We start from the raw sequence: 15,301 nt of genomic DNA on the forward strand, positions 1-15,301 counted from the left end.
AATCAAGCCAACTTCTACTTTCCGAGAGGTTTAAAAAATTGTCATGTCTTCAAATACTCCCAACTAACTTTTACAGATGTACTGTAGAAAGAATCATGGCAGGTTAAATGATGGCCTAGAGCAGCAATTCTACCTCCCAGGAATGCAAGAGGCTGCAGAGAATGATGGGTTCCGTCCCATCCATCACTGCCATGGCCCTCCCCTCCTTCAAAAGCATCTACATGAGGTGTTGCCTCAAGAAGACGCCATCTATTATCAAGGATCCTTCTATCGTCAGGAAGATGCCTTCATCCCACATCTACCATCGGGCAGGACGTATTGCAGCCTGAGCTCCCATGCCATCAGGTTCAAGAGCAGCTCGTTTCCTACATCTATTAGGTGTTTGAGTCGACCAACGCAACACTAATCCTATCTTCATAATAATAAATTTTATTTATTGGGCGCCTTTCAGACATCTCAAGGACACCTTACATAGGTTAACAGGAATATAAACATATAATCAGAATAAAATAAATAATAAAGACAGCACAGAAACACAAACTAAAAACAGAATTCAGTCCAAAAACAAAAATCAAAAACACAATGTGAAGAGAGAGCAGCGGCAGCTAAAGCGCGCCAGTGTCCACTCTCCCTCCACGGCAGCCACCTTGGACGCAGACTAACAGGATTACCTTACAGACAAAAAATCATCCCCACACAATGGACACCACTGTGGGGGAAGGCACAATGTCCAGTCCCCATCCCAAGATTCACCCCAAAGTCAGGCCTATTGAGGCCACCGCAATTGCCTCTACGGAGGCCCGATGTTCCTGGCCGTTCTCACCGGGTGGTCTTGCCCCAGCGTCGGGAGAGTCCTCTCAGCGGCTGGGCCACCTGGAACGGCCGCTATCTAGCTGGAGACCGCGGCTTTCGAAGCCGACAAGGCCGCGCCGGTTTGGAGCTCCCAGGCTCCCGATGTTGTAATCAGCGCCGCCCGCTCCGCAGCCCGGAGGTGTTGAACACGGCGGTCTCAGCTCACCAGAGCTCCAGTGCGTCGATCCAGCGCGGCGACCCAGGCAAGGCATCGCCCGCTCTGCTCCGCGATAGAGCTCCAACGCTGTGCCGCCACCGAGGCCGAGGTGCTGGGTGGTCCCCGCCAGGAAACGGCGCTCCAAGCCCGCTGGTAGGCCACGAGGACGGGTCGACGGGAGTCTTGACAATGGAACACTGCAGTCCACCTCTTGCACTACCATGGACTTGTTTTATTTTCTAATTTGTTTTTACTTCAATTTCTTGTTTTTGCACAATCTTTAAAAAGATTTAGATGTAATTTATCTATAATATATATAATTTTTTTAAATTTGTTTTTCTGGGTCTTTGTGCCTTTGATGTTGCTGCAAGTAAGATTTTTCATTGTATCTGTATCTCACCGTACATGTGCATATGACAATAATCTTGATTCAACTCGACAGATGCCTTCCAGGTGTGTAATTCTGAAAGCCTCAGAACTAATCCTTTTTGCCCCAAGGAGAACAACTTCAGTTTCTTTTCATTCGCAAGAAGCAAGCAGTCTTTCATCTCTGGTAGCATTTAATGAATCTCTTATGCACTTTCTTGAAATCTTAAGCACTCTTTTGCCTAATTAGTATTTTGTAAAGGTTAGCATGACATCCTTGTTTGACTGGCTTGATTGTATTCTTTGAATCCTTGCAATGGGTTTATATGAGTAACATGGCTTCTAAAATGAGTCCCACATAGTAGACTTACAAATAAATCACAAGGAATTTAAAAGACATTGGCTTGGGAGAGATGAAATTGGCTGAGGAGCAGGAAGCAGCATTGTCGTTGAAAGGTTATGTTTGGTACTGTCAGACGGGAGTAGAATTTTGTTGCATTGTGGAGCTGGAAAGCATCATTTTCAAGTGCTTAAATCTACTAATCTCACCGTTGTCTTTCCTTCATCTGTTTTTTATCATAAATCACTTTTCCCAATATCACTTCCTTTATTGAGATACTGGTATTTTCAGTGAAGATAGTTAGAAATATCCAGTATCCCAGCCACACTCTTTGACTCTACAAAAGGTTGATCTTTCAATTAGTTAACTATGGACAACTGCCTTATTTTGTATAGAAAATAGTCTTGGATTCAGCAGGATTGTTTAACCGTTTATGTAAAAGAAAGACCGAGTAGTTTCTGTTTTATTTTCGGAAATTGGTGAACTCTGTTCGGACTAGTGGGAAATGTATTTTTACAATCCATAGGCCTGAGGAATTTGGCCTAATCTGGTCCTTGTTTTGTAGTATTATTAGCTAAGTTTCCCTCAAAGAATAGTTAAACAAAATGCTTCCAGGTTTAGATATTTAATTAGATATGAAGCTTGTTCTATAAATGTTTTAATGTCTGGAACTCTGAATCTGCAAGTGGTGACTTCACTCAAGTAAACAAATTTTAAAACCGCAATTTATAGTTTCTTGCCAAATGTTTTACAGGGAAGATACACAGATCTATTCATTACTAACTCCATATGAAATGGTTTATTATACCAGACAAGCCAAAAAAACGTAGCGGGCTGCTGAGAGTTTAAACAGTCCCCACCAGATGATTCTGGGTGTGTGGTTGATAGCTTGCTGTCTTCTGGAAAGTAATGTTCAGAGGACCAACCAGTGCTGGAGCTCAACTGTCAAATCACATGGGGTTGTTTAGCCTTTTACCTTACTTGGTAATTGTGAACATCATATGTTTTCAGTTACTCTTTCAACAATCAACAGATTATTTATCGAGAAAACACGTCAATGTCGCAAAGTATAGTGAAACACCAAATCTTGGAAAAATGTTAACAATATTCTTTTGAGGCTTCAGGATATACACATTTTCCTTAAATAAGTTGGGATGGAAATTGTTTCATGATTGTGAGTCATTTACTGCCTGCTAGTTCCACCAGGAAGTAATTTGCTTGCTCTTGAAAGCTGCCTTTTACGCTGCTGCAACTAAAACTCCGAGATTTGTCGGAATAAAATGACCAAACTGGTGATTTCAAAAACATGTGGAATCTGATGTGGAAGTACTGTATTTCTGTGCGGACCATCAGGTAAGATGTTCTTTTAAGTTTGTTTTGGCAGAATCAGTCTTTAGAATTTGAATACTTTCAAAACTTTTATTTTTCTCTCAAAAAATAGGCTGTTAGTCTAAAATGTAAGGCAGTCATTCAAACATTGTGAGTTTTAATTGAAATGTTTTCAGAGGCTGCTTGTGCTTTTTGTACCTGGATAAAAATGCACTGTTGGTGTCAGAGTTTACTTGTATATGATTGGGGTTCTAAATGGGATAACAGACATTTGCAAGTTTGAATGCCAGAGAGTACAAAACCTCTATATTCAAAGACAGACGTCTCGAACTTCCTAAGGTTGTCCAGCATTACACTAGTTAATCAGTGTTTTGGCCTTCACCCAAGCTAGTTCTGAAGAAGGGTCTCGACCTGGAACGTCACCCATTCCTTCTCATCAGAGACGCTGCCTGTCCCGCTAACTTACTCCAGCGTTTTGTGTCTATCTTTGGTTTAAACCAGCATCTGCAGTTTTTTCTTACACAGGCAATTTAAATCTGGGACAATTCGGGCCAGCAAAGTAGGCTCTCTGCATCCCAATCCAATGGGTGTGTGCGCAGTTTGGGTCGGGGTTCAATTGAAGATAGTGGGCCCACACCAGCAGGATCTAGCCTAGTTATTAATAATACAAGACCTGCTTTTTATTTCTTGTTTCAGCTAGATTTTAATGTGTGTATCAATAGGACGATTAAGGTCACTAATATTAACGTGTGATCAATAGAACTAATACAATTAGCTTCAGTGAGCTGATCAGATAAATATTTGGTCAAATATAAATCTTCTAAGATCCTTGAGTGTGGGGATAGGTTCCAAGGTCTTTTGTCACATCTTAAAGCATGATAAGTGATGTTGCCCACAGACTATCAGGACACCTTGTGTCCATAAAGCGGCATTCGTGCATGCTCAAACACCTCCGGGAAAAATACACTAAACTTTAAAAAATGTTGTTGTGAAGTTCAGACTTTCTAATCGCCAATGTAAAAACAGCAATTGTGATGTCGGGAAAAAGACACAAAGAGATGGAGTAACTCAACAGGTCAGGCAGCATCTCGGGATAAATGATGTTTCGGGTCCCGATTCATGTTCAGAAGAATTGTGGGGGGGAGGAGGGGGAGAAGAAAACTGGAAGATGGGAGGGGCATCCAAAGTTTGGCAGGTAATAGGTTTATATAAGTGAGGGGAGGGGTGGGGGTGTTGATAGGCAGATGGCGGGCAAACGCCAGAGATGAAAAGACAGATAAGATCATGTGATCATGAGATCATAAGTGATAGAATTTGAATTACGCCATTCGGCCCATCAAGACTACTCCACCATTCAATTATGGCTGATCTTTCTCTCCCTCCTAAACCCATTCTCCTGCCTTCTCCCCATAATCTCTTTCACCCGATATGAGACAAAAGGATAGAACAGTTTCAAATTGTGAAGCTGGAGAAAGGGATGTAGGTGAAAGGTACCCAAGTGGAATGTGAGGTGTTGTTCCTCTAGTTTACCTGTGGCCTCACTCTGGCAATATAGGAGGCACAGGACAGGAAGGTCAGTATGGGGACAGGAAGAGGAGTTAAAATGGGAATTAGGAATCGTGAATGTACAACAACTCGTATTCCACTTAGGATACAATCCAATCGTATGTTTCCCGATGTAGCCTATTGTACATTGGCGAGACCAAGCGTAGACCTCCGCTCAGTCAGCCAAAGCCCATGGGATCCCATACTTGACCCGCTAAGTTACTCCAGCAACTTGTGTCTTTATTTGGAAACCAACATCTGCCGTTTCTTGTATCCACAATTGTGATGTCAGAATGGTCCTTTGTCTGTGGGGACCACTTGGTGATTCAAAGGCATAACGTGGAATTTGGGCTCGTGGCTTGAGATATGAAAGGTATATATCTTATTTGAGACATGGGTATCCAATTTTTTCATTCTTAATAATTGTTATATCTGAAAGTTTATAGGTTAATGAAAGTTTGAGCATCAGATTTGTCACTCACGAGGGGGATAACATTTAGGATATATACTTTGCATACTCATATTATTCTATGCTCTCCTGTTAGTTGTTTTTATATGAGCATCATTTTTGAATAAGATCTTTTTAAAATTAAGCCCATTTTTAAAAGGATAGCCTGAGTAAAAGTAAAGAAATGAAAAGAAAGCTTGGAGTAAATATGCAGCTTATGTGTAAGTGAATAATGGAAACAAATCATATTCAGGATGGAAATCTAGAGAGTATTATAGCAAATCCATCTGTTGGTCTATTGTTTCAATTTAAGTGTTTGAAAGGGGTTGGACAGGCTAGATGCAGGAAGATTGTTCCCGATGTTGGGGAAGTCCAGAACAAGGGGTCTCAGTTTAAGGATAAGGGGGGAAATCTTTTAGGGCCAAGATGAGGAAAACATTTTTCACACAGAGAGTGGTGAATCTCTGGAATTCTCTGCCACAGAAGGTAGTTGAGACCAGTTCATTGGCTATATTTAAGAGGGAGTTAGATGTGGCCCTTGTGGCTAACGGGATCAGGGGGTATGGAGAGAAGGCAGGTACAGGATACTGAGTTGGATGATCAGCCATGATCATATTGAATGGCGGTGCAAGCTCGAAGGGCCGAATGGCCTACTCCTGCACCTATTTTCTATGTTTATATGTAATACTTAATCTAATAATTTTACTGGTATGTCCAGTGGACTTTAACATCAGTTATTTTTTAAATGGTATTGATTTAATAGTTAAGTTGTAATATTAAAAAATTGGGAAAGGTATTTGGGCTAATTAGTCATTTGAAACTGACATTTTTAATAAATATCAGTCTTTTTATCTGGACATAAGCATAGAATCTATTTTGATAATAGTGCAGCTTGCATTACGTACCATTGTTACTGCCTTTAACAAAGTTAAATCATATTGGAAAGAATGTAATGATCTCAGCTAGCTTTAGTCATTGTACTGCAACGCCTATTCTGTTTGGTGATGACCAGAGGATCTGCTGAGCCTCGCTTTTGTGAAAATCACTGTGATTCTATCGGTCCAGATTTTGTAGTCAGTGGCAGAAAACTAGCAATTGGCTGCACTGAAAAACTGCAAACTTCAAGCAATTACATGTGGCTTCTATTCATCCTCTCCTGAGACTGTTTACCGTCTGGTATTCTAACCAACCTGTGGGATCTGGAAATAATGATGTGATTAAGTCTGAATCATAGAAGATTTGAATGCAAAATTGTCCCGTGTGTAGGGTAATGTTAATGTATGGGGATCGCTGGTCGGCACTGACTCAGCGGGCCGAAGGACCTGTTTCCGGACTGTAACTCAAAACTAAACTAAACTAGTTGCTTTGTTCTGGATGGTAAAGAACTCCTTGACGATTGTCAAGAGTCAGTCGTTTAATTGTCATATGTTTCTTGAAACTGGTTGGCACGGCTTTCAGGCTTTTGTACCTTCCCAACTGTCGGTGTGAAATGAGAGCACGGCCAGGGTGAAGTGGGTATTTGACAAATCCGGCCCACCTCTATGAGGCATTGCCACATATAAATTCCTTCAATGGTTGGGAGGGCAGTACCTGTGATGGGCGACCACTCTCTGTAATCTCCTTTGTTCCTGGACATTCAAGTTGCCAAACCAGGATGTGCGACCATTGGTTAGTATGCTCTGCACTGCACGCGTGGAGATAAACAAACAATGCTGCCATTGCCAATGTGCACATCCTGCAAGCTATTTAAATTTTTCTACATGTTCTATAAAATGCCATTAGCGACATGGAGTAATGATTACCAGTGTTGACAGTTTTGCTGTAAAGACATTAGCAATCTTGAGGCCAATATATAGGAAATAAAGAGAATCCAGTGTTGAATCATTGACATTAGACAGCAACTGGTGATATTCTGATCATGACTTAACTAATATACACAATAGTCAGCTTATGATCAGCATTCGTGCTTAACTAGGGGAAAGGTAAATTGGTGACAAGGATGCCCTCCTGTTTGTGGGATGTCAAGTTTATAACATTTTAGGTAATATATCTTCGAAACACTATCCACAATGAAAGACGGTGGCAATGGCTCTAGCTTTGTGAATTTACAACATTTCACATATTTCTAACAAATGGAATTGATTAAAATGGCCTTTCTTGGTTGTAAAAATGTCCATGTTAAGTCCAAATTGCTGTAGAAAGGACTTGAATTTGAAGCAAACATGATGACATCTTTCTAAAAGAATGTCTCAAACGTGCAAAATACCTATATTTCTCGCAGCAGAGCTGCTCCTATTATTTGTGTGCCTAGGATTAATTTGAGGCCAGCAAACTGAACACAATTTGGACGGAGTCCATAATTTTGACTTTGAGTTGGCTGTAATAAACATATGAAGTAATGGCGAAACCGGGACCTTCTGGTTCTGATTGAATGCTGTTGTGTTCATGCCTTTTCATTTCATTGTGTTGTTTTATTTATCATGATTCTGACGTACAGCTGCAATTTGGTATTGATTGTATATTTTCAAGTTGATGGTTGTGGATTTTGGTGGGCAGATGTTGTAGAAAATAGCAAACGAATAAGTCCCATGTTATGCTGTTTCGGTATGTTTGAGTTTCTACAGCAATACATTCATCAAAATTTGGGGCCTGGTTAAACTGTAGGAAACATGAATAGTTCACAGTGAAAGTATGCTTGTAAATTTGGTCAAATATTACTGCTTGTAAAGGCAGAAAACTTAAATAAACTGTGTTGGTTCAGAGAACTGTTTATTATTTTGCACATAATAGCCTGATCGTATCAAGGCTAGGTTGAAATTCATTTCTATTTACTTCCTTAAAAACAGCAACAACAAAAATTTTAACTGTATATTTTCTTTTCCTGTATCTAGCAATGTTACAAAATTTTGAGATTTAAAAAATCAAGTCTGCAATTTATCCCATCAGATAAAGCATAAAAAGAAGTTTAATTTGACACCTAATTCACTTTCATATCTCAAGTATTTAAAAAGTTATGGCCATTTATATACTCGGAAATTAGCATCTTGTTCCCTATTGATTTTCTATGGACATAACAAAAAAGCTGTGATCGTGGACAGTCAAAATCCCATAACTTTCTTAAAAATTAAGAGAACACCTATCATTTGCCAATTTTCAGTTATCATAGATTGAAGCATTCTGAAACAAATATAAAATAATCTTACTTGGATGACCTGAAATTAAAGCATATAATTAGTTAGTTACCTAATTGTAGCTAATTCCAAACTTCAATTACTAGATCTAAACATCTATCCATTTCTTAATAAATGATTAACATTTTTAAATAGCCTAAGTGTCCAAATAATATTCACAAACAATTCACAATAAAACATGATTTTTAAATCTCATTTACATTAATTTATACGCCAAATGGACGGAATTTAGTGTTTAATTGCTGTAAATTGAAGTCAATTTAAATCCGCTTTCTAGTAGGATCCTGTGAACGCGCTGGTTTAGAACGTTCACATTGCGGTAGATTTGTGCCTCAAATGCCCAGAAAAATACTGCGGGATATAATGGGCCCAAAATTAGCTACTCGCAACATTAAACTTTGTATAAAGGGATCTTAAGAAGCCCTTTTTAACGTAAAAATAAACAGCCTACCTTCCGTTTTCCCCTGTATGAGATCTGGCCCGTTGTCGGCGGTCGGGGGTTTAGAGGTTAATTTTTAACCTACTATAACAATTAAGGAAAGCCCTTAAAACTAATAATAGCTCAAGCGAGGGAATCTTCCAGCGATTTTTCGTTAATAATTAACTAGGCTGAAAAACCGCGATTTGAACAGCCTAGGGAAAATCGCGTTTTAAACCCGCCCCCTCTAAACGGCGCCAAAATCACGCACACGGGCTGGGACAGATTTTCAGCGACGCTTCAGGTACGTTTTGCAACATACCTACTGTATCTTCTATTCTGGGTAGAGGTTCTGGATTTATTAGTAGCAGTTTTTAATCTTAATGTTTGACCCTTACCTTAGCTGTAACAGGGCCAATTACAATGTCAACATTTACCCACAAGTTGTTTAATTTTTTTTGTTTGCATAGTAATTTGCAAAAAACATAAACTGATAATTGCAGGCCGACGGAAACGACCCAGAAACAAGACTGGTAAATGTGGACATCCAGACATCCTTAACCAATCAAATTGAAGGGTTGAGAAATAGCGGAATAATCCATAAATCTCCAATAATTAATGTCAGAAGGACTAAGACTACTACCACTGCCACCACCCTTTCATCAATTTCTGTTTTTTCAGTGCCAAAACACAATTATTTCCAATTAAAGGCTGCCATTTTTAAGGTTTCTTAAAGTAACGTAAATTATTGACTGTGGCAGATTTTATTTTTATCTATTTTCACATGCAGTGACTTCATAGATTTCAGTTTATCTCATTAGTGAAGCAGACATTGGAAGTTATTTTCATAAAGTTATTAGCACTGTTGAGCAACCCAGGGCAGTCATTTTTCAGACCAGGCAAAAACAGCAGCCGTTACTAATCTGAACTAAATATAGAAAATGTTGGAAATAAGGAGTTGGTCTGGCACCATCAATGGAGAGAGAAACAGATTTAATGTATCTGGTTGGTGATCTGTTTGCTTTTGTTTTATTAGTAAGGACACCCAGTTTGCATCTGCCCCTCAAGCAAAGTCAACACAGTGGTAGAGCTGCTTCCTTACAGCGCCAGACACCCGGGTACGATTACTGGTGCTGCCTGTATGGAGTTTGTCTGTTCTCCCTGTGAATGCATGGGTTTTCTCTGGGTGCTCAGGTTTCCTCACGCACTCCAAAGACATACAGGCTTGCAGGTTATTTGGCTTCAGTAAGAATTGTAAATAGTAAATTGGCTCCAATGTGTAGGATAGTGCTAGTGCTAGTGCGTACGTGGTGATTATTGGTCGATGCAATCTGGGTCGACTGAAGGGCCTGTTTACGTGCTGGAGTCACGACACTGAATATGCTAAAAAAAAATAGGAAGTGCTATTTAGTGTTTACTTTACTTCAACAGCAGGCAATTGCAATGTAACGTAATATCTTTAGGACTATAGAACCTGTTTAATATGTGTGTATTAATAATGTAAATTAGGTACATATGCAGAAAAACAATATGTGACATATATATTCACACTGTCCTGAGACAAAATTGAACAGTATTTTAAAATACTTATGTAGTAGTGAGATACCATTGATTCAACAATGTAAATATACATATGCAGATATTAATATAGTACATTGATGTCAGTATTTCAAATGAAATCTTGATAAACTTAATAGACTGTTTTAAATTGTAGACCTTCAATTCTCTTTAGTATTAAAACATTCCTCTCAAAACCCCAAAATAACCAATCATTGTATAGTATAGCTGCTGCTCTCCCACTCTTCGACCCTGTTCTGACCCAGACTCATTCCACCAATCATTTGCCAAACTTTTTCCCATTCCCATCTCTTTTCCAGCTTTCTCCCCCTGTGACAGCCTGAAGGAGGGTCCTGACCTAAAATATCACCCATCCATGTACTCCAGAGATGCTGCAAGACCTGCTGATTTGCTCTAGCTCTTTGGGTTCTACTGCTTGTAGAACATCGGTTGATGCTGTGCCAAGAAAATGGTCCTAACACTTAAGTTCATCTGTCTAAACAGTGTGGACAAACTGTGAAAGGCTCTCTGTAAAAGCAAGAATTTTACTATGCATTCTTTAAACAAAATTTGTCAAAGCCAGATGTATCCTGAAGACATGTGTTACGCTGACATCATTTGTACAAATATTTGTCTTACAAAATGAAGATCGTAGTTCTACAACAAGGATCCTGGCCCTTTGGCCCACTGCGTCCATGTCGATTTTTTTCACCCATCTGCACTAAAACAATTATCCTGCAATACAACCATATCCTTCTACGCCTTGACTATTTCAGTGTCTGTTTAAATGCCTCTTAAATGTACTAATTGTATCTGATTGTACCATCTTCTCTGGCAGTGTGTACTCCGGATATCAGGCAGTGTATCATGTGAAGGAAAAAAACTTCCCCCTCAAATCCGTTTCAAAACGCCTTCCTCTCACGTTAAATTTATGTCCCCTTGTCTTTGAGATCCCTTCCATGGGAAAAGGATTTTGACCATTTATCCCATCCATGCCTCTTGAAATGTTGGCCCAGATGATGTAGTCATCGATGTAGTGGATAAAAAATTTGGGGGATAGGGCCAGTGTATGCCCGAAGCAAGGACTGTTATACATAACCATCACAAAAGCAAGCTTTGGTGAGGGCCCATGTGAGTGCCGAAGGCTACACCTTTAACTCGGAGAAAGTGAGAGGAGTCAACAGAGAGGTTGTTGAGAGTGAGGACAAGTATGCCAAACGGGTTATTCACCACCCTATCGACTTGTGTTGCCACTTTCAAGGAACTTTCAACCTTTCTGTTGTGCCTTCCCATCTTCAGTATATATGCTACCCTATTTGACTTCCCAAATTGTGGCTCCTCGCATTTGTTGGGATAAAATTACATCTGCTAATGCTTCTCCCAACTTTCAACCTAATCTATATCCATCAACCTTTCCTGCTATCCACAACAAAGCTAACTTTCTTGTCATCTGCAACTTTACTAATCCTACGTCCTACATTCACATTTGTTATTAATATATCTCACAGATTTCAAAGGTCTTCCTACCGATTAGCCAGCTTGCCTTGGAGTCTGTGTGTCTGAACCTTCTGGACCAGCCTACTATCAGAACTTTGCCAAATGCTTTACTAAAGTTCGTATAGATAACATCTAGCACCCTGCCTTTCTCAATTTCCTTCATCAGTATCTCTTCAAAAATTCAATTGAATTACTAAGACACAATTTCTCTTGCTGATTATCCTAAATCAGTCCCCTGCCTTTCCAAATGAACATTAATCCATTCCCTTAGAATTTTCTCCAATAATTTCCCCACCACTAATGTAAGGTTGCAGCTACCCGGTTTATGGCCTACTCTTCTTAAATGAAAGAACAACATTAGTGTCCTGGCTCCTCGGTACAGAAAATGTATTTGCAGAAATCTCAGTTTGGGCCCCAGCAATCTCTTCCTTGTTTCCCATATAATTCTGAGGTAGATCTTACCCAGCCCTGGGGATTATCAGCCCTTATGTGTTCAAGACATCTAAAGTCTCCACCTTAACACTGACATGCTCCAAACTATTTAATGTATCACCCATGTTGTAGTGGCAGATATTACATCGTCTCAAGGATTTAGTCCTCGATAGTCACTTTAATTGATGACCGAGGATCAGAATGTAATGAATACGCACCCACGAGCTCTCCACAGGCGACAGATAGCACAATGGGCTAAGAGTTCGGCTGGCGACCGGAAGGTAGCCGGTTCAAATCCCGCTTGGAGTGCATACTGTCGTTGTGTCCTTGGGCAAGACACTTCACCCACCTTTGCCTGTAATGGAATGTAATTACGGCGGCAGGCGCGGGCACACCGCGACGCCCTGTGTCTCCCTTTCAAGGGAGATGCTAAAAATGCATTTCGTTGTCTGTACTGTACACTGACAATGACAATAAATTGAATCATTTCATTTCATTTCATTTTTCCACGAGACATTCAATGCTGTCGAAAGATAAATCTTCCAACCACACTCTTGATTAATAGTTTCTTTATTGTAGTAGTACAAACAGTAAGATAATTCATACTAGCTTCTTCTTGTCTAAATACATTTCAATCATACTCGTGGTCATGCTCATGCATGGTCAAAAACTATGTATCTTCCCCAATCTTCTTCGAACTAAACTAAACTAAACTCCTTGGGAGTCTGCGCGAGAATCCCAGCCGCAAACACACCTCAGACTACGTATAAATCCCGCCCACATAATTACAGGCAGATAAAATCTAAAGGTAACTGGTTAAAGTTATAACATACTGAGTTAAGCTCAATGGCTACAACACATGTGCTTGCTACCCTCCACCTCCTTTTACTTGGTAAATAAGAAGTATTCATCTAGGACCATGCTCACATCCCATGGCTCCCACATAGATTGCTCCTTTTGTGCCGATGGTGATCCACTCTTTCCTTAGCTACCCTGACACTACCCTGATGCTACCCTGACCTACCCTACCAGCCAAGGATATTTCATGGCCTCTTACTTTCTTAAGTACTCGCCTACACCTATAAAGTAGTTAAGGGTAGAAGTTATTGTGTTGCTTCGTGTTGGTTGACTTTAATTATTTGCACAAAGCACCTCCTCTTGTAACAAGTTCTGAAATTATTTGTTTTCACATGGAAAATATGAATGGGGTGAAATATGATTTTTATTCTGCCTGACCAACGTGCTTACAATGTTTAATGCCAGTTGTGTGCATCCAAGTGTATAACTGTAAGACAACTGAAACATAGGATACAGCCTTTCAGTAAACATTATCTAACACAACAATTTCTTAATCTTTCAGGAGGCAAGTAATTTTTTTTTCCTTTATAATACTTTTCATTCTTCTGAGAGCTTGCATTCTACTATTTATATAACTGTCAGTGTTGGATTGGCATAACTCACTCGCGGAGCCACAGTATGGCTCATAGTATGAGTGACACTAATCTACACTGGAAACAGTGAATATTCTGAGTCTCATCAATATTCTAACTGTAATATTGAAGATTTAGGAGCCTGGATGCAATTCCAGCGTAACCTGCTGATATCCAAGCTCCACCAGAGCCACTGGATACTAGACTTCATTGAACACTTGATACAATATGAATACAAACCAAATACCGGAGGGAAGTATGTCATTGCACTTGGAAAAAATTGACTTAATATTTGTTCATGAATTCTGGCAAAATGAAGTTAAAGAGCAAAAGTGATACTATAGAACGTATTTATGGTGAATGACGACAATTGTACTCGTAGAGCATTACTGCAGGAGTTCCTTGGTGAGGTTACATTTAATAACTGCTGCCTTACTGATTTTCCTTCGATCAGAAGATCCAGAATTGGCCATTTATCTAATGAGTCCTATGTTCACTCCATTTACAATTATAATTAATATAGAAGATTGTGCATGAGTATTGTGGTCACCCCATTACAGGTAGAATGTGGAGGTTTTGGTGCGGGTGCAGAAGAGGTTTACCAGGATGTTGCCTGGATTAGCGGGTATTAGCTATGGGGAGACTTTGGAAATATTTTGAATTGTTTTCTTTGAAATGACAGAAACTGAAGGGAGACCTGTCTTCCCAAACAATTAAATGTTGTATTTATAGGGACCCTACATTTTATAATCCTCTCTTTCAAAAAATGGCAGCAAGTAGTTTTAAAAAGTGGAAAATAAGGCAGAAAGTTTGATCAAATCGTTTGATCAAAAAGGAGTTTAGAAAAGCAGCAAGGTTTAGGGAGAAAATGCCAGTGCTTTCGGCCATTACATCTGAAGATGCAACAGCCAGTGATGAACCAGTTAAATTTTTGGATGCTAAAGAAACTCGAATTTGAGGAATGGAGAGATCTTCGAATGTTGTTGGTGCAGTGGAGAGCATAGAGTTTATAAACAACAGTGAGAATTTTAGAATCTTTAATTTGCCGTAGGGAGTAACTAATTATTACCTAAGATGATTGCCTTGATGATAAACAAGGTTTTGAATGATGTAATGATACAGTTAGGAATTAAAACCCCAGCAAGGGGGATATTAGAATGATCAAAAGTAGGGATTAAAAGCCCTGTCCCACGGTACGAGTTCATGCCAAGTGTTCTCCCGAGTTTGCGCTGATTCAAACTCGGAGATTTACGGTAATGGCCACTCGTCTGTACTTGGGGGGGTCTCGTGGACATTTTTCAACATGTTGAGCAACGAGTCTTCCCATGCTTACCTGCCGCCGTTAGCGAGTCTTCCCGAGTAACTGCCGTTAGCACTGAGAGACGTCCCCGAGCTCCGACGTACCCGCTACGTTCATTCTCCGTGCTTACTACGTTTTTTTTTTTAAACTCGGGAGAGCTCTTGGAATGAACTCATACCGTGGGACAGAGCTTTAAGCTAAGTACAATGAGAATTTTTCAGATGGGGTGGAATTGGATTCAGAAGCGATGGAATGGGTGGTTTTATGGTCTGGTTATGTAGCCTGCAGCTCATTCTGCAGCAAAATATAAAACTGATGTTTAGTTTAGTTAGAGATACAGCGTGGAAACAGGCCCTTCGGCCCACCGGATCCACGCCGACCAGCGATCCCTGCCCACAAGTGGCAGACTAGTGGATAGAAGGAGAGCAAAGTACAGCAG

At 40.0% G+C, this 15,301-nt stretch overlaps 1 protein-coding gene across 4 annotated transcripts in view; it reads left to right on the plus strand.

The window, feature by feature from the left end:
- iqsec1b (IQ motif and Sec7 domain ArfGEF 1b) overlaps positions 1–15,301 on the plus strand; it is a 434,251-nt gene that overhangs the window by 279,313 nt on the left and 139,637 nt on the right. The window contains exon 1 of one of the 4 annotated variants that reach the window (XM_055648195.1): positions 1,375–3,068. The exons of the other annotated variants lie outside the window; for them this stretch is intronic. Within the exon in view, the coding sequence (XP_055504170.1) occupies positions 3,022–3,068 (47 nt within the window). The 5' untranslated portion in view covers positions 1,375–3,021. Of the gene's footprint in view, positions 1–1,374; positions 3,069–15,301 lie in introns of those variants that run through there. 4 annotated transcript variants of the gene reach the window in all.

The sequence above is a fragment of the Leucoraja erinacea genome, chromosome 16 (genome assembly GCF_028641065.1).
Source record: "Leucoraja erinacea ecotype New England chromosome 16, Leri_hhj_1, whole genome shotgun sequence".
NCBI lineage: Eukaryota > Metazoa > Chordata > Chondrichthyes > Rajiformes > Rajidae > Leucoraja > Leucoraja erinaceus.